At 49.9% G+C, this 19,844-nt stretch overlaps 1 protein-coding gene across 3 annotated transcripts in view; it reads right to left on the bottom strand.

Annotated features, from left to right (window-relative positions):
- Window positions 1-15,427, bottom strand: part of USP48 (ubiquitin specific peptidase 48) — a 28,013-nt gene extending 12,586 nt beyond the window's left edge. The window contains exons 1-15 of one of the 3 annotated variants that reach the window (XM_066606266.1): window positions 15,238-15,427; window positions 13,305-13,425; window positions 12,209-12,365; window positions 10,385-10,512; window positions 8,375-8,499; window positions 7,495-7,603; window positions 7,278-7,411; window positions 7,111-7,193; window positions 5,612-5,791; window positions 5,048-5,176; window positions 3,667-3,820; window positions 2,837-2,931; window positions 1,656-1,770; window positions 1,173-1,306; window positions 1,016-1,087 (exon numbers count right to left, since the gene is read on the bottom strand). In XM_066606266.1, the coding sequence (XP_066462363.1) occupies window positions 1,016-1,087; window positions 1,173-1,306; window positions 1,656-1,770; window positions 2,837-2,931; window positions 3,667-3,820; window positions 5,048-5,176; window positions 5,612-5,791; window positions 7,111-7,193; window positions 7,278-7,411; window positions 7,495-7,603; window positions 8,375-8,499; window positions 10,385-10,512; window positions 12,209-12,365; window positions 13,305-13,425; window positions 15,238-15,371 (1,870 nt within the window). In that variant the 5' untranslated portion in view covers window positions 15,372-15,427. Of the gene's footprint in view, window positions 1-1,015; window positions 1,088-1,172; window positions 1,307-1,655; window positions 1,771-2,836; window positions 3,038-3,666; window positions 3,821-5,047; window positions 5,177-5,611; window positions 5,792-7,110; window positions 7,194-7,277; window positions 7,412-7,494; window positions 7,604-8,374; window positions 8,500-10,384; window positions 10,513-12,208; window positions 12,366-13,304; window positions 13,426-15,237 lie in introns of all 3 variants that reach the window. The other 2 variants (XM_066606264.1, XM_066606265.1) reach the window with 2 other exon arrangements.
- Between the last annotated feature and the right edge of the window lie 4,417 nt (window positions 15,428-19,844).

The raw sequence follows: 19,844 nt of genomic DNA, 5'->3' as shown, positions 1-19,844 counted from the left end.
CCATACGCACTCTGATTAATTAGTTGTAATTCAGTGTAATACACTTATCTCCTCCCCTTAAGGCACCCTACCTACATATAAGTAACGGTATGGTTAAAGCTAAACCCATGCTCCCACTGTAGAAGCCTAGAGATGATTGACAGCTGGGCTCCTGCCGTAATGGACAGAATCCAAGGTCCCATCTGGGACTTTTATGGTGTATAAATAGGATATGCCATAAAGGTCCCTCAGGTTCAGGCCACCTCCACCATGGTCATATGTGGTTGTCTGGACAACGGAAAAAGTCGAACAGGGTTTGCTACGCTGTTTCTGTAACTTCCATAGAAGTCGTGCGAGTTACAGAAACGTTCATAAATCAGGAATTAGGTAAACTGCAGAGCTCGCTGTGCTACACTGTTTGCGCAAGTCCCATTGACTTCCAATAGTGCTGCTGAGCCATGCTCGCCTGTCTGTCTTCTCAACCACCTCATTACTAGCAGCGTTCCCATTCCTCCCAAGATGGAAACATCCCTTCAAATGGGTATTCCGGGGAGTAAATGTTTTACTTCAAGTTTTGAGCCATACATTGGATAGCCCAACCACTGGGATTATGACTGACCCTGAAAATAGTGGACCCTATAGGGCTGCTTCTCCATATAGCTGTAACATCGGAGTGCATGCAGCTCCATTCATTTCAATGGGGCTGACGGAAATCACTGAGCGCGTTGTACTAGGTTGTCAGCCCCAATTGAAATGAATGGAGCTGTGGCCATGCATGTGCAGCCAGTTCACTACAACATTACAGCAATACAAAGGAGAAACCCTACACTGAGAAATGGGAGGACATAGGTACCCCATTCTCAGTATCATGGGAGTCCCAGCAGCTGGACCGCCACCGATCTAACAGTTAACACCCACCCAGCGAAAACTTGAAAAAAAAACACAAACTTTTATTCTCCGTAATATCTCTTTAAGGCAGATCCTTAAGGGGTTAAGAAGAGCTGTCCTTCATCCTGAAGTATCAGGGGGTTCTCACCATGCTGGCAAACAATATCTTCATTAAACCCGGTGTCTGCGTCGTCTTCTCTCTTTGTCTCCAGCAATTCTTCTGTAGGAAGGAGAGAGATACTGGGAGATCCTCATGTGTCGGCGTACACTAATCAATTCAAATGGATGCAGAGATTTGTTCTTACCTTTCTTTTCTACGCTGCCGTTGATCTTTAGGTCACCCTGATCAAACTCATCCTCTTGATGCTGACCGAGCTGCTCTGTAGCCAACTGTCGCCATCGTCGCAAGGAGGCCTTCCCGATCCAGAAGCCCTCACCACTGGGGAATGAAGCAGTGAGAACAGGGTCACGTAGTAAGGCTCCCTATACACCAACAACGGTCGGATGAGCGATTGTCTGTTGGACAGCCATCACCCATACAGAGCGCCGAGTCGGATGAATGTTTGTGTGTTTAGGGAGTTAAACTGCAGCCAGACAACCCTGGTGGCGGCTTATCTCCTGGGGAACGAAGGATCGGGTACTGAAATTCAACGCCTCCTTCCTCCCATCCCCCAACTTCTTTCAGGGAAATTTCTACCACCCCATAACACAAATATTTGCCCGGCCGCAGGTTGAAAAGAGGTGTATGGGGGTCTTCAGCCAGTCTCCTGAGCATAACCCACACTCACCTGTTTACTGTAACTTTCACCAGGTTTGCTATAGTCTTGTAGTCTTCATTTAGCTGGTTCTTAAGTCGTAAGACACGGCAGCGCTCTACCACACAGTCCTTGCACAGAGACTCAGCTGTGAGGAAAGAAGAATCTAGCATGACCTCGGGATTCTTGTTTCTCTTTGTACCCCTATGATGACTGCTATAGCAGTCAACTAGATCTTTTTTCACTTTGCTGTGAAGCTCAGTGGCCCGATAACACCGAGTGGTCACAGAGAGCTAGGCTTACCATGGGGGATACAGGCAAGGAAGCCCTTCTTACATTTCTAAGCCATGCTGTATGGGGTTTTGTTATGAGGCCTAATACCACTTTTCGGACAGCTCTGCCCTATAGATTTTTTGGGATGGCAGCTGCAGCAGAGGCGCTACTTGTCATATGTGTATAATCCCACACGTAGGTGTTCACTGATCCTATGGGGAGAGCTCTGGCCTCTCAACAAAAAGCACTACAAAGAAAGCATATTAAAAGGGATGTCTCAAGACAGCAGAAACCTGGAATGAAGCCCCAGAGCGTCCTTAAGTGTGCGGTAGTGGAGGACGTGCATGCGAATCAGCGATCTCTGCCAGTCCCACTGAAGTTAAATGGAGCAGAGGTGCACATACCCATTCTCCACCGTCATACACTTCAGGACACTCAGCCTGCACATTCCAAGTATTGACTGTCGTGAGACAACCCCTTTAACAAGTGACCTGTTGAAAAACCTGGAGACACATAATCAGAGTAACCATGTGCCTAGCTGTTAAAGGGGTTTTCCAGCTCCACAGGATAGGTCAACAGATGTTTGGCAGGAAGTTCATCGTCTGGGACCCCGCCGATCAGCTGCTTGCCTGACCTGACTGCTGTCATGATGTACACAGCAGAAAGCTACACAGGTCCTGCAGTGGTACTGAAGGTATAGCTTACTGAAGTGAATGGGAGTTATGCCTACATTACCATGCAGGGCCATTGCACAATGTATGGAGCCATCTGCTTCCTGTTCCGTACACAACAATGGCCTGGAAGGGGTCACCAGTAGACCACCAATTAATTTTTTGAGCTGGAAACTCCCTTTAATCCCATACCCCTTTACAGATACAGCGTCTTGCAGTTTCGCACAAGCAAAGCGACCAACATATCTATAACCATCTACAACTGCTCACCTTTTAGACGCGGCCCGCCGTCATATCTCTGGAAGAAGACCCCAGCCGAGTACTCGGAGATTCTTTTCATGAGACAGATTTTGTCAGGATGTAACCTGCCATGAGTACACAGGTATTTAGAATTGTCGATGGGTTTGGCTGGGGTGGATTCATCCAGCCATTTCTGGAGCCATTCAAGAGGAATAAACTCGTACGCATCATCTACCGAGAAGCAGAACACAAGAGTGTAAAATGTAACAATGCCGCCAACAATAGAAACCGTCATCAAGACATTGTCAACAAAAATGTACAGAAACAGTCATCAAGCAAGTTTGCAAATGTATAGAAACCACCATTAAGTCTACAAGTGTATGGAATCAGTCATCTACAAGATGTGCGGGCTAACGAAAGAACACGACTGCGCTAAAAAGATCACATGGTATACAAAATGATCGACCCTGAGGTAAGCACAAAACGGGAAAAGAACCAACATACCAATAGGACAACATGTACGAATTTGCCCTGGCCAGAGGGTAAAGGTCGCCCATGTGATGTCACATTACCGCAGTGTTCGTGGGTTCTTGCACTCTACGCAGCAAGAATTCATGGCCAATGTGACAACATGAACGCCCCTTACTGTGGCCGCATTAAGCCTATATAGTGCGGTCTGGGGGCAAAACTTGTACCCTCCTATCCGTAGGGATGGGAAGTGAAAAGTAATTATGTTCTCACAGACTCCTTTACCCATCAGTAATAAAGGAGCCTCCCGCACATTATCTACATCACAGCCTGACATCATATATAATAACAGCTTATATCACGCTATGTATGGAAGTAATAAAATATCTTACAGACCAGCTCCTGCAGGTAACCTCTGGTACAGCTCCTTCACCTCTTCATGCTTGGCTTTCCCTTTATCCACACTCTCCTTTCGCATCTCCGCCATTTCCACGCACCACTCCTCAAATTTGCAGTTATCCAGCTCCACCAATTTCTGGAGGAAAACTACAGTAAGGGAAAGAGCCGATGAGCAGAGCGGAGAACAAGGGTGATAGTGAGGAGCTGCGGCGCTCCACCCGACATCAGCGAGGGTCGGACTAACACTAAGGGCCTTCTTGCCCGTTTTAAACAAGTGTCATTGGACAGTAACATGCTGATCGCTGTGGGGTCTGGCCGTTCACATGCAGCAGAGGATGGGGAGACGAACAAGCGATCCTAGGATCATCTGCTATATTCATATTACATTCACACCTTCCTGCTTACACGAGAATCAATGCCGTCCACAAGTGAGCGTTTCTATGCATGCACAAAATATAACAATCAGCTGACAAATGAGGGTTTGTTCGTTCATCGACTGATTGTGGGTATTTTTATGCAGCCGGATAATAATGGGTCAAAAAGGATTTTCTGGCAAATGTTCGTATGCCCAAAGAGTCCTTTAACACTGACCGAGTGACTGCCTTAAACGAGCCCTAATAGACAGTTCTGCAAGTCGGTCGGGCCCGGGTCAGCTGCATTTACATGTAGCGATTAGGACTACTATACGTGCCTGAATGATGGAGTGTACAATCATTTGGAGATATGCTGGCATCACATCGTTGTTTACACAGGGACGTGCTGGCCACAAGATGATTTTTGGTTCTGCATAAAGAACGCAATCACCCAACTAGTGTGTATTTGTTGGGTGATCGCCGACATCTTCATACGAGCAGCCAATCAGGTGAAAGAACATTCGTTCACAATCCTCTGTCTGCATAAAAGGCTCTTAAAAGGTGCCTTTTCACAAGGTGTAACTTTACACCACAATTTGTATGCAGATTTGCTGTGGATTATAGCGTTACGAAACCCCAAATCTTAATTTTTTTTGTTTATGGCTAGATTTAAGGCCCTTTCACGCAGGCCAAGGATCAGGCACGGATATTGGGCCATCTGTAGTATCTCTAATGCCAGCATAAAAGTGATCTCGTTAGCATCATATCTCCCCATATATAAGCAGGGAGCTGTGCTGCTAACTATGGGGACAAATGCTTATAGTAATGACCGTTCGTCTAGACCAGCAGCAATCCTCTGCCGGTACGAACAGCAGTAATGAACTCCAATCGACATGCTATTTGTTGACTGGTGCTCATTATAAAGGGCCGTGTCTCACTTTGTGTTAAAGGGCCCTTACATTGATCCACTACTATCACAGGGACTGAGGCGACAGGTCAGGTTAGATCCAACAGAACTCACCTGGAATCTCACTGTCCACATTCTCCATCTTTTCTATCTTCAACCTATACACCAACATGTAGGCATTTCGAGAGCAGTGGATGCCCTTCGCACACTTGGGTTTACGTGCTGCGGCTTTAGATGGCTCTGCTAACAAAGGGAACAGATAAAAATGACAGACCTCAATTATTACACGCATGTAATGATACATAATGCAATAAGCAGAGAAGAAACACGTCTATATCCCTGCCTGGGGAGAGTCGGGGACCGCTTAATGCCCATCACTTGTATTCCAGGTAGGAGACAGCAAAACCAATATACTGTACATAGCCAAATGAGAATACAGCTGATCAAGTATTTTAGCAGAAGAATGTGATGACCTCGTGGAAGGCCAGAAGTGGAATTAGTTCCCAGCAGCACAGAACATTTCAGAACTTCTTGTAACGAACACGATGGTATAGCAACACGTAGAAACACCTCTATGACAATCTGCTCCCGGACACAGCCGTACACAAAGCAATGCAAGAAACTCATCCAGTCTGCCAGAGGTGGTGGTAAAAGTCACTCACAACGCAAAGGCTTTACCTAGTTCTTCCTCGATTCCTAGCTGCAGCTTCTTTCCTTCCATTTTCTCTATCTCTTCATCATTAAATTTGTACCACTCGGAGGTCTGCGGGTCCTTCACGTGGGCGATGTAATGGCCAGAGTAAGCGCTCACCCCTCTGTGGATGAGGACAGCACTCAGCTCATACGCATATTTAATGTCTGGAGAAAAAGGACAATAAAATCAGGACCAATCAGTGCAGTCCTGTAACTACCTGGATAGACCAAGGGACCACAACATAGAATTATATAGTTACATCCGCTATTGGGTTTCAGTTTAAACAGTGTTGATAGTGCACTTTATTCTGATGGTTAGTGCAGTTAAGGAAATACCCAAATTCTTAATAGTTTTAGTACTTTATAACATTTTTTTTTAAATATTGCTTTCATGTCGTAATATTCTGAGACCCATAATGTTTTACGTTTTTCACCAATTAGGCTCATTTTGTGTTGTATGAGCTGTAGTCTTAGTACCATTTGGAGTACATATAACTCAATAACTTTTTTTTTTTTATTATTTAGCCTTTTGGGGATGTAACAAAAAAAAAAAAAAAGAAAAAAGAAAAAACAAACACAGAATGCGATACTTGCTGTTTAACAGTGTTCACTGTAAGGGATAAATGGCGTGATAGGTTTACAGCTCAGACTTCTATGAACACAGTAATATGTTTTTCGCATTGTTTATATTATTTTTAATTGAATAAAGGGGTAAAGGAGTTTTTTTGAACTTTTTTTTTTTTTAAACTTTTTTTGTTCTTTTACATTTCTATTTAGAACGTGTAACCATTTGTACTATATATTGTAATACTTTGGTATTGCTGTATATGATACGTTTTCTGTTGCCTATTAAATTCTCCCATAAGCCAGGCTTACTAGGCAATCATGTAAGGCTGCCATGCTAAAGCATCAGCAGCTCATGTTCGCATCGCGTTTGACCACAGGATCTAAATAATGGCTGCATTTGGGGCTAAATCTGATCACAGCTGCTGCCAGCTGTTGAAAACCCAGTTACTGAGCCCGCTCCATACACTCTTCACAACCACAACGCCCATTTATGTTATACAGTCGAAAACAGGTTCAAAACGTGACACTTTACTACTATAATATTCTGCTAGATATCAGGAATCCGAAAGGCATCTAATGACCAACAAGGGTTAAGGTTATTTTTAGTGATGAGTGGGCATAATCGCTAAGGGCAATTGCTCGATCGAGCATTGCCCTTAGCGAGTATCTGCCTGCTCGAGAGAAAAGGTTTGGCTGCCGGCGGCGGGCAGGGAGCGGCGGGGAGATCTCGCTCTCCCTCTCCCCCCTGCTCACTGCCATAAATCACCTGTCACCCGCGCCAGCAGCCGAACCTTTTCTCTCGAGCGGCAGGTACTCGCTAAGGGCAATGCTCGATCAAGCAATTGCCCTTAGCGAGTATGCTCGCTCATCACTAGTTATTTTCCTTCCTCCGGCTCCATAACACGACATTAACAAACCTGTTTGCTCCAGAAATGGATCCATTTCCAGGGTTTCACCAAAGCCGATGTATGTGTTCAGCTTCTTCTTGTGCCCAGTTTGCCTGCAGAAAGTAAAGCGATCGTCACCAGAACTGAACAAAGCACGAGACACATACAGAATGGCGCTGCCGCAACCGTCACAGCACCTGTCGAAGACGAAACGCATGAGCTGCAGGTTGAGCGTGGGTGGCAGCTTTAACAGGCGGATCTTCCGTGTGGCGTTCTGCTTACTCTGACACGTCTCGCAGAAGTATCGATTGTCTCCTTCCAACTTCTCCTCCTGTCAGAAGAGTAACATGGCGATGAAGAAAGGGAGAGCGGAGCAAACGCGCATAGAAGTAACTGCACAAGAGGTAGTACTACCTTTAAGAACTCTGTGACGCAGTCCGTCAGCTGCTTGTGGCCTTGGATATTCAGCTCCAGCTCATAAAACTTAGAGACCAACTTAGACTCCCGGCCGCAGCGGCTGCAACTACAACACAAGGAAGAGAGAAGACATAAGAGGTGGTGTATCGGAGAGGAGGGACCAACAGCCACCAGGAACACATGGCATGTACTATAGGCAATGCCCAATATGGAAACACAGATGTGATATTTCTCTTTGTCGGGTTAAGGCACCTTTACATGGAATGACTATCCCAGCGACTATTTACACAAGAGCAATAGTCGTTCTGTGAATGGTGGAGGAGCGGGCCAGAGATTGTTCTGTCCGCCTCCAATCAATGCAAACAGACATTCTCTAAGAAAGACTGAGTGACTCCTGTTTATACGGGCCGACAGCCGCTTAGTTTTTAGTTATGCTAAAAAGAAAGCAACTTTAACATGTGAGGTACTTGTCGCTTGGTGCCCTGTCAGTGATCGCTTGCACACAGGACAATCATCGCACGAATTGGCCGTTTCCAGCAATAATTGCCCCCTGTGAAGGTATCTTAAGACAACCTCAGCTGCTGTCTCCAAGATCAGATGTAATAGAATACATGAGCAGATAACCAGTATCCCAAGTGGGGGGCTCATTTACACAACCAGCTTCAAACTCCTCACTACAGCACTGAGATGGGGTCAATGAGCTGGAAGTTGTGAGGCCACCACTTATAGAAATACTTGCTGCTCCCTCGGAAGAGATCCTGTAAATATGGATAAAACATCCAATACAATCTGCGACTCTCAGGTTTCTTGCAGCGGCAGCTTTATGTCAGTCTACCCCCACAATGTTATGGTCACAGCTGGAAGCGGTGGTACTCACATGGTGACGTAGGCGTACTGGCCACAGAACTGGTTCTGGATGATGTCTCGCACGTAAGGCTCCTTCTGTCTGGATAGCTTATCTTCCAATAGAGTCATAAAAAGCTTGGAGAATTCCTGGGCGTCCTACAAATGGAGAGATAAGACGTCTTATGGACAGAAGCCACATCCAAGATGCTACACTAAAGGCTGCTGACTCAAACAGGTGGATTTTAGGGTCCGGGTCCAGAATAAAGATGGCCGATTGCCTGTTGGCTCACCGCACGCTCATCTTAATACACATATACTTTTTATACTAGGAACAGAGTTGTGTATTTAGGTCATAGTTCATGTGCTGGACTGCGGTCATGTGACAAGTGTTAAAGGGTTTTTGGGGACTTCTTTTGAAGACTTAGTTTCACGACAGCTCATCATCAATAGTGTTCTAACTCCTATTATCCCTACCAAACGGCTGTTTTAATGAACTATGGTGCATCATTGTATCCAGGAACAGTGCCATACATTGTATAATGGCGGTGCTGATATTGCAGATCAGTGCCCTTCACTTCAATAGTACTGAGCTGCAGAAAGGCCTTGTGACTAGAGATGAGCGAGCGTACTCGGAAAAGCACTACTCGCTCGAGTAATTTGCTTTATCCGAGTATCGCTGTGCTCGTCCCTGAAGATTCGGGTGCCGGCACGGAGCGGGGAGCTGCAGGGGAGAGCGGGGAGGAACGGAGGGGAGATCTTTCTCTCCCTCTCTCCCCTGCTCCCCGCTGCGACTCACCTGTCAGCCGCAGCGGCACCCGAATCTTCAGGGACGAGCACAGCGATACTCGGATAAAGCAAATTACTCGAGCGAGTAGTGCTTTTCCGAGTACGCTCGCTAATCTCTACTTGTGACCAACGAACGTGATGTCACAGCCTGAGGAAGAGGCTGAGTACTAAGGCTCCTTCAAAAGGCTAAGTGCTCACAGCCTGCAGAGAGGAGTCCACTGGTGCCGACTTCCATGGGCGACAGGGTAGAAACAAGGAGCAGGGCAACTCTAAAAGCTACATCCCCAGACTCCTCAGGATCTGCCCTATGGGCACCATAACTTTATGGTGCTCATAGGTGGCGACAGGTTTCCTTCAACCGGAGAACTACTGCTAAGGCTTATCTATAAGGAGATGAATGCACAGAGCGTGTGGGCAGTAAGGGTATATATTCCACGGGTTGGGAACACTGCAGATTTTTTGCAGCAGAAAGGTTGTACCACAACCACACCAATTCAAATGGGAACAGTGAAAACCCAGCACTGGGCACCTTGTAGACGTAAAATCCTCTTCATTAGACACTTATTAAAATAAGCATAGAGTACATAGAACAAGCCATTATCAGGATACACCCCAACATATTACTGACATGAGTCCTTAATCATGGCTGACTGATGTCCGAAACATGTCGCTGCATATCCTGGGGGTGGCTTATTCTATGTATGCAGATTTTAATACCAATGTCTAATAAGGAGGATTTTAGTCTACAAGGTTCCTGGTTCTGGATTTTCACTGTTCCCACTTGCCTTGGATTCATCCAGTCTTACTCTGAGACTTCTCCCCGCACGGGACCTGTTACAGGAGAGCTGACCTTTTGTTGTTTGTATGGTAAAATCCACACTAATTGGTGACGATTTTGATGTGGATTCCCCCCCTCATTTGTAGAGGTAGAATCCACATTGAAAATATACAGCATCAATTGAGGTTCAGATTTAAAATCTGCAACACGCTACGTCCATTCTGCTGCGGATTTTGTTTAAGAGCACGCAGATTTTTGTTTTTGTTGTTTTTTCTCCTCGTCCACAAAGCTTGTATTGTAATTAGTGCAAGCTTTTCTATGCAGAAAATCAGCCGTATTCCCAGCCGCAGGAACATACCATGATGGTGCAGGCATCTTTAGGGCTATGAGAAATACAAGCGTAATAACGTATTCATACTCGTCTTGCGAGACTCGATGCCCGACGAGCAGCAATTATACAACAATCCCAGATCTCACCTGCTGCTGCCCGGTGTCCAGCCCCAGCGCCCGGATGAACCCCGACGGGTCAATGTATCGTCTGTTGCTGTTTTGCAGCAAAGCAAAGAGGTACTGCAGGTGCTCACAGATGGTCTGCGGTTCATACTCTAGGAAGTAAGCACATGACACCATAAACATCACCGAGCTGAAGGGAAGATTCTGTGATCACTGCAAAACAAGATTTTTGTACTTACTGTAAAATCCCTAGAGTCACAATTATTGGGGGACACAGATTAAGACCGTGGGTAGAGCTACTGCCACCAGATTTGTCCCCCTGAGAGTAAATGGCCCACTGGAGAGGTCAGGCGTGAAACGGGCCGAATGGAACCGCCTATAAAAGGATGAGCTCACCAGCCTCAGCCCTCTCATGCAGTGATGAATGGACACAGGACTCTGAGATTGCAGGAAGCGCAGCTGCCCTTAAGATGTAATTTCTGTGGTGGGTGTAGGACCCGGGCACGTGCCGTGATGAAGGAAAGACCCAGACAGTCGAGATGCTGTGATGGTGGGAAGGAAGACATGGGATGGTTGTTGACCCACCCGAACTAGGACAGTCTCCAGACTCTGGACGCTAGAGTGATATGGAGACTCCTCAGATTGTCTGACTGAGCCGGGGCCGTCACCAAGAGGTTGTCGAGATAGATTGACAATATTCACTTGGGAGTGGAGGAGAGCCATCACTGATGCCAAAACCTTTGTGAACACTTAGGGCCATGGTCAACCTGAATGGAAGGCCCATGAATTGGTAGTGTTCTGAATGGGTGGCAAAGCATATGATAGACAGATGGGGATACGCTTCTATGTTGTCAATGAATGACAGCAATTTGCTTAGTTCCATGGACGCAAAGGAAGGGGACTAGATGTTTCATCCATGGATGCAGGAATAAGCAGGAGGAAGAGGTTGTTGGCCATGGGTGGTGGTGATGATGGTAGTTGCAGTAAGAGAGGAAGGATAAAAAGAAGAGTGTGTGGTGGAGGTCAGATACTCACCCACGGCGAGGGAAACAAAACAAAAAAATCGCTCCAGGAACTCCAACAGTGTGCGCCCCTGTACTTGCCCACCTTCAGAGAGGATGGAAGTGCTCCAGTTCAGGAGGGTAAGGGTCAAACCAACAGATGACTGTGCCTACTTGTCTTCTAAGTAAGGCTGGCAACAGAATGGTAACGCCAGTCTGTTTGCCCTCCATGGTGGGGTAACAGGGTGAGTCTAGTACCAGCCTTGTATTCCCAGATTCAAGAAGGCGAGCGGTGAATGAAGAGGTCTGCCTCCTACAGACACTAAGCTTGGTGCCTGCAAGAGGGGTATAAGTGGTAGAAATAGCTAACTTTTTTAGCTTGGTGTCTGCCTCCTAGTGGCAGCAGCTATAACCTCGGTCTTCAGCCGTGTCCCCCGATACAACGATCGAAAAACAACATTTTGTGATAGGGAATAACAGAACTCTCTTGTGACTCATACAATGCTCTGTAGGCTTAACCAAAACACATGAGATGAGCGGCGCCAGTCAGCCGCCTCCCATCAGGGCGCACGGGGAGAAGTTATTTATTGCTCCGATGCTTCCAGAATAGAAAATGAAGCAGCTGTGAAGCGATCTGACCGTATCCCCTACCAAGTGTGCAATAAGAGATGGGAGGCGAGCGGTGGGCCGACACACGGGTCTGGTTTATAGTCTGCAAAGTTGGGGCAATGAATGTGGTCTTCTACTGACTTGAAAAATCTGAGAATTGGAGAAACGATTCGCTGCCCTTTGTCCTGACCCCTGACCCCCAACCTCATATAAGACCCCAGTAAGTGTTCCCGCAGACCTTTATCTTCCTGGATGCACTCTTCTGCCTTCACCACACTCAAGGCGTTCTCGTACAGGTAGAGGGCTCGCCGCAGCTCCATGTTCAGGAACCAGACCTGAACGAACGTGTTCACGTAACAAGTGGCTCCCAGATTGGTCAACCCGACAAACGTGTTCTAGGAAGAAAGTACAGATAAAAGGTAAAGGAGGAGAGGAGACAGCGGCGCGGGGAAACGGTACACAGGGGAGAGGGCGGCGCGGGGAAACGGTACACAGGGGAGAGGGCGGCGCGGGGAAACGGCACACAGGGGAGAGGGCGGCGCGGGGAAACGGCACACAGGGGAGAGGGCGGCGCGGGGAAACGGTGGCACGCGTAACCGGCACGCGTAAACAATACACAGGGGAGGGGAAGATGGCGGCCCGGGGAAACAGCACATGGGAGATAGGGGGAGAGGTCGGCACGCGGAACCGGTACACGGGGGAGGGGGAAAAGGTGGCGCGTGGAAACGGCACACGGGAGAGGGTGGTGCGGGGAAAGGCACACGCAGGAGACAGCAGCGCGCTAAAACGGCACAGAGGGGAGAGGGCGGCGCGCAGCAACCATAATGCGCATTGTGGCGAAGGTAGGGAAACTCCCAACGAGCAGCCATAGCACAAGCGCTGGAGAAGGGCGGACAGGGGGACGCTGACATGTGGCAATCAGAACACAGACACAGAAGAAGGAAAAGGCACCAGGCCAGAAGGGTTATTGCTTTTACGCATGTTGGCAGGAGACAATGGTAAAAAAAAAAAAGGAGAAAGTGAAATCAATCGTTCCCCCCCCCCCTTTTTTTTTGGAACACGTGGAAAAGAAAACACAAGAAAAATAAAACCGCGCAGACACAAAATACGAATATAACGATGTAGTAAAACGCTGTATTTCATGGGCTGAAATAAGCACATGCCCGTGTGAATGGACCCCAACACATACCAACGTCATACCATAAACATGGGAGGAGAACGAGGCACAGGAAGACAAGAACGGCTCAGAGTATTAACACACACGGGAGGGGAAGAGGACGGGCGCGCGGTAATACTGCGGCAACGGCGCACAAGAGGAGGAGCAGCGTACAAACCTTCTTCCGCCTTTCACAGTTGGGATCGTCAATGTTGTGGAAGCTGTTCTCATCGATCTCCCCCAGCCAGACGTGTTCCCCGACGCCCACCAAGCAGTTCGGGTTCCCTTTACAGTTCCTCCTGGAAAACAGAAACCGCACTGATCAGGCACAAGATTGGAGCTGGATGCTTAGAGGGGGCTTCCAGGCTGCGCCCGCTGTCAGTGCTGGGGCATGCCGGTGTCGGAGCAGAAGCTGCTACTCCAACTGCAGTGTAGCGGCTGTCACTCGGAATTTCGCCTGCAATTACAAGCACCGGCCACTACACAGGAGTCGGAGCAATGGCTTCTGCTTCTACCCTGGCGTGTCCCGGCACCGACAGCAGGCGCAGCCTGGAAACCCCCTTTAAAGAGCTTGTATCAAAATTGCAAGTTATTCCCTTTCCACAGGTTAGGGGGTAGCTCGCTGATCGGTGGGGGTCCCCATCATTGCGGAGGTCACTTATCGTTCGAGATTATCATCAGGGGTCTCGGCGGTGAGACCCCCACAATCAGCAAATTACCCCTATTCTATGGGTCTCCAGTGGATACGATAACAGGTAATTGGGGGGGGTACAACCCCTTTAACACAGCGGGATACCGCAGGGGGCGGACCAGACTGCCCCTCCCCCACATGCTGGGAAACAGCGTATCACACAGATGACCCGTGGGCCAGACCCACACCGCCAGATTGAATCTGGAATGTCACCCGCGGTATTACACAGATAGACTGGCGTGTGCGATCAGATCCGGGGCGGCAGGCAAATCGCAGCAGGTTCGATTATTCTGCGGAATCCGCACGGACGCAGTCAATATAAGCCGTCCGACACGCAGCGCGCCCGCAACTGACATTCCAGATGGGCTGCGGTACCCGCGTCACCGCCTGGCGACGGCGTAAAAAAAAGAATCTCTACGGCACATGGCAGACAGCGAGCTGCCGCGGCGCAGAAGTCACGGGCCCGCGGGGGGCGCCGGCCGCGGCGCAGAAGTCACGGGCCCGCGGGGGGGCGCGGCGCAGAAGTCACGGGTCCGCGGCGCAGAAGTCACGGGTCCGCGGGGGTCGCGGCGCAGAAGTCACGGGTCCGCGGCGCAGAAGTCACGGGTCCGCGGGGGTCGCGGCGCAGAAGTCACGGGTCCGCGGCGCAGAAGTCACGGGTCCGCGGGGGTCGCGGCGCAGAAGTCACGGGTCCGCGGCGCAGAAGTCACGGGTCCGCGGGGGTCGCGGCGCAGAAGTCACGGGTCCGCGGCGCAGAAGTCACGGGTCCGCGGCGCAGAAGTCACGGGTCCGCGGCGCAGAAGTCACGGGTCCGCGGCGCAGAAGTCACGGGTCCGCGGCGCAGAAGTCACGGGTCCGCGGCGCAGAAGTCACGGGTCCGCGGCGCAGAAGTCACGGGTCCGCGGCGCAGAAGTCACGGGTCCGCGGCGCAGAAGTCACGGGTCCGCGGGGGTCGCGGCGCAGAAGTCACGGGTCCGCGGGGGTCGCGGCGCAGAAGTCACGGGTCCGCGGGGGTCGCGGCGCAGAAGTCACGGGTCCGCGGGGGTCGCGGCGCAGAAGTCACGGGTCCGCGGGGGTCGCGGCGCAGAAGTCACGGGTCCGCGGGGGTCGCGGCGCAGAAGTCACGGGTCCGCGGGGGTACAGAAGTCACGGGTCCGCGGGGGTACAGAAGTCACGGGTCCGCTGGCCGGGGTACAGAAGTCACAGGTCCACCAGCCACGGTCTCGGCGTATTTCGCTGCGGGCTCCTGGTGCCGGATCCGACCCAGTCGTGTGCAGCCGGCCTCAGACCGAACAAACGCTGCAATCACTGATCCGGGGTCATGGGGGAGCCGACGAGGTCGGTCAGGGGTCGTGTATGTTTAGGGGGAGGGGTGGAGAGCGAGGCTCGGGTGGCGCAGCGGTTGGCTCCCGCCGGTTACCTGCACAGTCCCCGCACGCAGGGCTCCAGCCGCACGCGGTAGGCGATCTCTATGTGCTCCTGGGTGACCTCCTCCGGGCAGACGCTCTCCGTCCAGCGCCAGGCCGCCTTCTCCAGCTGCAGCCGGGGAGCCATAGCGGCGGCTGCGGGAATCACTGGGCCGCAGTCCACACAACAGACGTAGCTGTCAGTGCGTGAGGTGAACGTGATGGCGTCAGCGCGGAGCGTCCAATCAGCGGCGAGCGCGGGATGTGCTGGCCCCGCCCTCCGAGGGAGAGCGCGAAACTGCGCAGAACGTCGTCCAGTTACGTGAGGACTGAGGGGGTCCTGTCAGTACTGCGCGCGGGCTGTAGGGGGCAGCGGTGCAGACGAGGGGCTGCGGAAACACCGCGGTAGGGCTGCTCCTTAGTGCGACTTCGTCGTTAGCCCCCGTCTAGTGGAGCGGATCCTGTCAGTACTGCCCGCGGGCTGTAGGGGGCAGAGCTGGAGACGAGGGGCTGTAGAGACCTTCTGTAGCGGCGCTCCTCGTTAGCGCCATCTAGTGGCGGTTGGACTCCTTTGGTCTTCAGACCTGCAGTAATTCATGCTGGTGCTATTCCATGAGGTGATAAAATCTCAGGACCACCGGCCCCCGCGGACAGGAAGCTTCTCATAGTTCTCGGGGGTTGGTTGTGTGCACGGGTTCCGTTTTCCTGCGCTGTTACTGAATATAGAACCCCTGACGGAACGCTGGCTTTATGACGGGACTGAATGGCGCGACGCGGACCGCATTGAGTATAATGGAGCGGCTTGGTCTCCGCTCAGCCGTCTGGCAGTTTACGGGACGACGATGTCCTTCATGCGGACCGCATTGAGTATAATGGAGCGGCTTGGTCTCCGCTCAGCCGTCTGGCAGTTTACGGGACGACGATGTCCTTCATGCGGACCGCATTGAGTATAATGGAGCGGCTTGGTCTCCGCTCAGCCGTCTGGCAGTTTACGGGACAACGATGTCCTTCATGCGGACCGCATTGAGTATAATGGAGCGGCTTGGTCTCCGCTCAGCCGTCTGGCAGTTTACGGGACGACGATGTCCTTCATGCGGACCGCATTGAGTATAATGGAGCGGCTTGGTCTCCGCTCAGCCGTCCGGCAGTTTACGGGACGACGATGTCCTTCATGCGGCCGTTACCTTACAGCAGTTTGTGCCGGGTCTGTGACTGAACCTCTGAGGCCCCTAACGCGGATGTAGACTGATGGCGCGGTCACACGGGCGGATTGTCACCGCGTATATCCCGTGTGTAACACGCAGTGAGTGGAGGCAGACCGGCCTGTAGACGCTGCGTATCGATGTGCAGCAGAAGTAAATCCCAGCATGCTGTATTTCTCCGGTTATCGTACATGCCCCTCGTATGGGCCGCGCCTGATAGGCTGTCTGTACGCAGTATATTTCATATGGGCAGCATTTCCATACACATCCCCGATCTGAAGGGGTTAAAAAACAGAAACCCCACTGAGCATGTCCGTGACGCCAGATTCCTGTGCGCAGGGGTGTTAGGACTTTTTAACTTTTTTCCAAAATTATTACTTTTTCTGATGTTGCATTTCATGAACTTTTGCCTATATGTTGTTTTTTTGGGGTCCTGTAAAAACCTCCCGCGCCCAATATTTCATTTTTGCCATATACGGCAAATAATAATAGGAGTTTATAAGTTGTAAAACATAATAAAGACAAGTAGCCTATCTGCTAGGAAAGGGTTAATGCCAGCCTGAATACAAGACCTTCTGTCAGCGAGGTTATTAGGTCAAAGTTTAAAGGGGTTGTCCCGCGAAACAAAGTGGGGTTATACACTTCTGTATGGCCATATTAATGCACTTTGTAATGTACATCGTGCATTAATTATGAGCCATACAGAAGTTATCAGAAGTTATTCACTTACCTGTTCCGTTGCTAGCGTCCTCGTCTCCATGGTGCCGTCTAATTTTCAGCGTCTAATCGCCCGATTAGACGCGCTTGCGCAGTCCGGTCTTCTCCCTTCTGAATGGGGCCGCTCGTGCCAGAGAGCTGCTCCTCGTAGCTCCGCCCCGTCACGTGTGCCGATTCCAGCCAATCAGGAGGCTGGAATCGGCAATGGACCGCACAGAAGACCTGCGGTCCACCGAGGGTGAAGATCCCGGCGGCCATCTTCACAAGGTAAGTAAGAAGTCACCGGAGCGCGGGGATTCGGGTAAGTACTATCCGTTTTTTTTTTTTAAACCCCTGCATCGGGTTTGTCTCGCGCCGAACGGGGGGGCTATTGAAAAAAAAACAAAACCCGTTTCGGCGCGGGACAACCCCTTTAATGCGTCCGGGAGGAGGGATCAGTGCTGGCGGGGGAGGGGGAGATATGCTCTAAATCGGTCCGTATATTGGTGGCATCGGCAATTCTCATGTCTAATGGGATGGATTTTATTTTCAGATTTCAGGCTAAATCATCTCGGGTGCAGAGGGGTTTTTTTTTTCTTCGTTTTTGAGGGTTATATGCTAAAAGTCATCGTTTGCCACCAAAGGCTTTCAAATTTGAAAAAAGTCCTAACCCTAATGGGCAGTGCCATAGTCAGCTTGTATGCGGTGTTTGCTGGCGGAGTGTAGGGGCTGTAATGTGTAAAACACTCGACTCGCAGTGTTTTACGTATATGCCGTGTTAACGAGTCCTGGTTCTTAGAAGAGCTGGCAGGAAGGTCACTCGGGGTCAGCGATTCATGCTGCTTGTGTCAAATTCTGACCTCCCATCAGCATGCGGCAGCAGATATCGATCCATCCCACCAGGTGATGCTTTTCCGCGGCTCGGTGATACAAGTTTTGCGCTCTTTTGCCCGCTGAAGTCTTGTTTTTCTTACGGTGGCGCTGGAACTGGTCGTCTGCTATTATAGCCCATCTGTGCGAAGGAACGGCGAGTCGGGCATTCGGACATGTTAGTTGGAATGCCAAGCGTTGTATTGGCAGCACCAGTTGGTCAGAACGATTCCTGATCTGCTCCGACTGGGTAATTTCCACTGCTGTTGTTGAAATCTATGGAGCGGCTGTAAGCACACATAAAATCTGTTCCATTCATGGGAGACCGGTGAACACCCCCCCCCCCCCTCCCTGTTTTCAGGGGATAACTTCAGATCCTGGAACAACCCCTTAATGACCGTTCATGCAGCTTTTAATGGCAGTCTTTAGGGGTCTTATTCTGATGCACGCACCTTTGTACGGCACGGCAACAGGAGGCTGGCATGGGTGTCCTGTGCCAGAGGGAAGCAGGTGCTTGGCTGTTGGATGACATCCTGGAACTTGTTCAAACCGTGGGGACTGGAGAAACCGCCGATCCCCGTTGTTTTGTCTAAGCCCAGGCCCACACAAACGGGTGAGATTCTGCTTGCAGATTTCTGCAGCTGAAGACCTGGCGAAGTATTTTTTCTTCTCCTAGCAAGTTGGTAGCATTGTTAATTGCGTATGGGCTGCGTGTCGCACGCATCCATAGACATCAATGGAGTCTGTCCACGCAGAATCCACGCTAAAATAGAGCATGATACAATTTTTCTTCTGCTCCCAGAATACACAATTCCTACATGCAGGTGTGAAGGAAACGTCGAAACTACGTGCCTTTTAATGCCTGCGTATTACCACGGATTGTCCATGCAGACAGGGATCATAGAATCCGCAATTTAAATATGGTCGCTTGAGACTGGCCTAAACCTTTACATGCTGTGGTCAGTGCGAGTGCGGCATGTAAAGGGCTGACAGAAGGAGAGGGACTGTCCGTCATCCATCAGACCCCCATGATGAGATCGCGGGCTCCTGATGGGTTGCTATGGCATCTGCAGGCATTGAATATGAGCTTTGTAGGCTTTACAATACTCTGCGATACTGAAGTATAGCAGTGTATTGTAAGAACGATAAAAGATAGTGATATACAAGTCTAGTGTGACAAAAATATAGAAATAAAAACGCCAAAACCCCACCTTCCTCCCTATACTATGTAGACAAAAAAGAAAAATCACAAAATTTGCCTAGCAGGCACCTGTTTGGGTCAATCCTGCTGCTCTCCGGTGCCCCTGCAGGCTTACCATGCACTTGTAAGCACCGACAGAGCATCTATTGCTGGTAGTCAGGATTGAAAACCCCGCCTCAAGCAAAAGATCGCTCTGATTGGTTCTTGAGCGCCAGCTCAGTCAATCAGAGCCAGTGCTCGATGAACCAATCACAGCCCCACATCACATTAGCAGCTACAGCGAGTACCATCTCTGTCTGCTTGGGGAACAGTCTGATTATCATTACGGTTCATATTAATAAGCTGCAGGCCATAAGTATGTAGTCAGGGAGCTGAACCATCGTCTGCTTGACCCTGAGGAGAAGGAATCTGGGAAGTTTCAGATAAAAAGCAATAACCAAGGTAATACTAGATGGCTTCTATATGTGGGGGGCTAGTTCCTATTAAATATGTTTACTGCAAATGTAATGAGAATGATATTGGAAAGGGTTAACTAAACATCTATCTATACTTGTACACTAAGGGGGTGGGTATATCATGGCTATCTCTATTTGAGGTTGTCTGTATATGAACATCTTATGTGAAAGATACATCTACTCTAGAGATGAGCGAG

This window comes from Eleutherodactylus coqui, chromosome 6, assembly GCF_035609145.1.
Source record: "Eleutherodactylus coqui strain aEleCoq1 chromosome 6, aEleCoq1.hap1, whole genome shotgun sequence".
NCBI classification, from domain to species: domain Eukaryota; kingdom Metazoa; phylum Chordata; class Amphibia; order Anura; family Eleutherodactylidae; genus Eleutherodactylus; species Eleutherodactylus coqui.
Note: the sequence above shows the minus strand (reverse complement) of the source record. Positions and strands in the feature narration are given on the sequence as shown.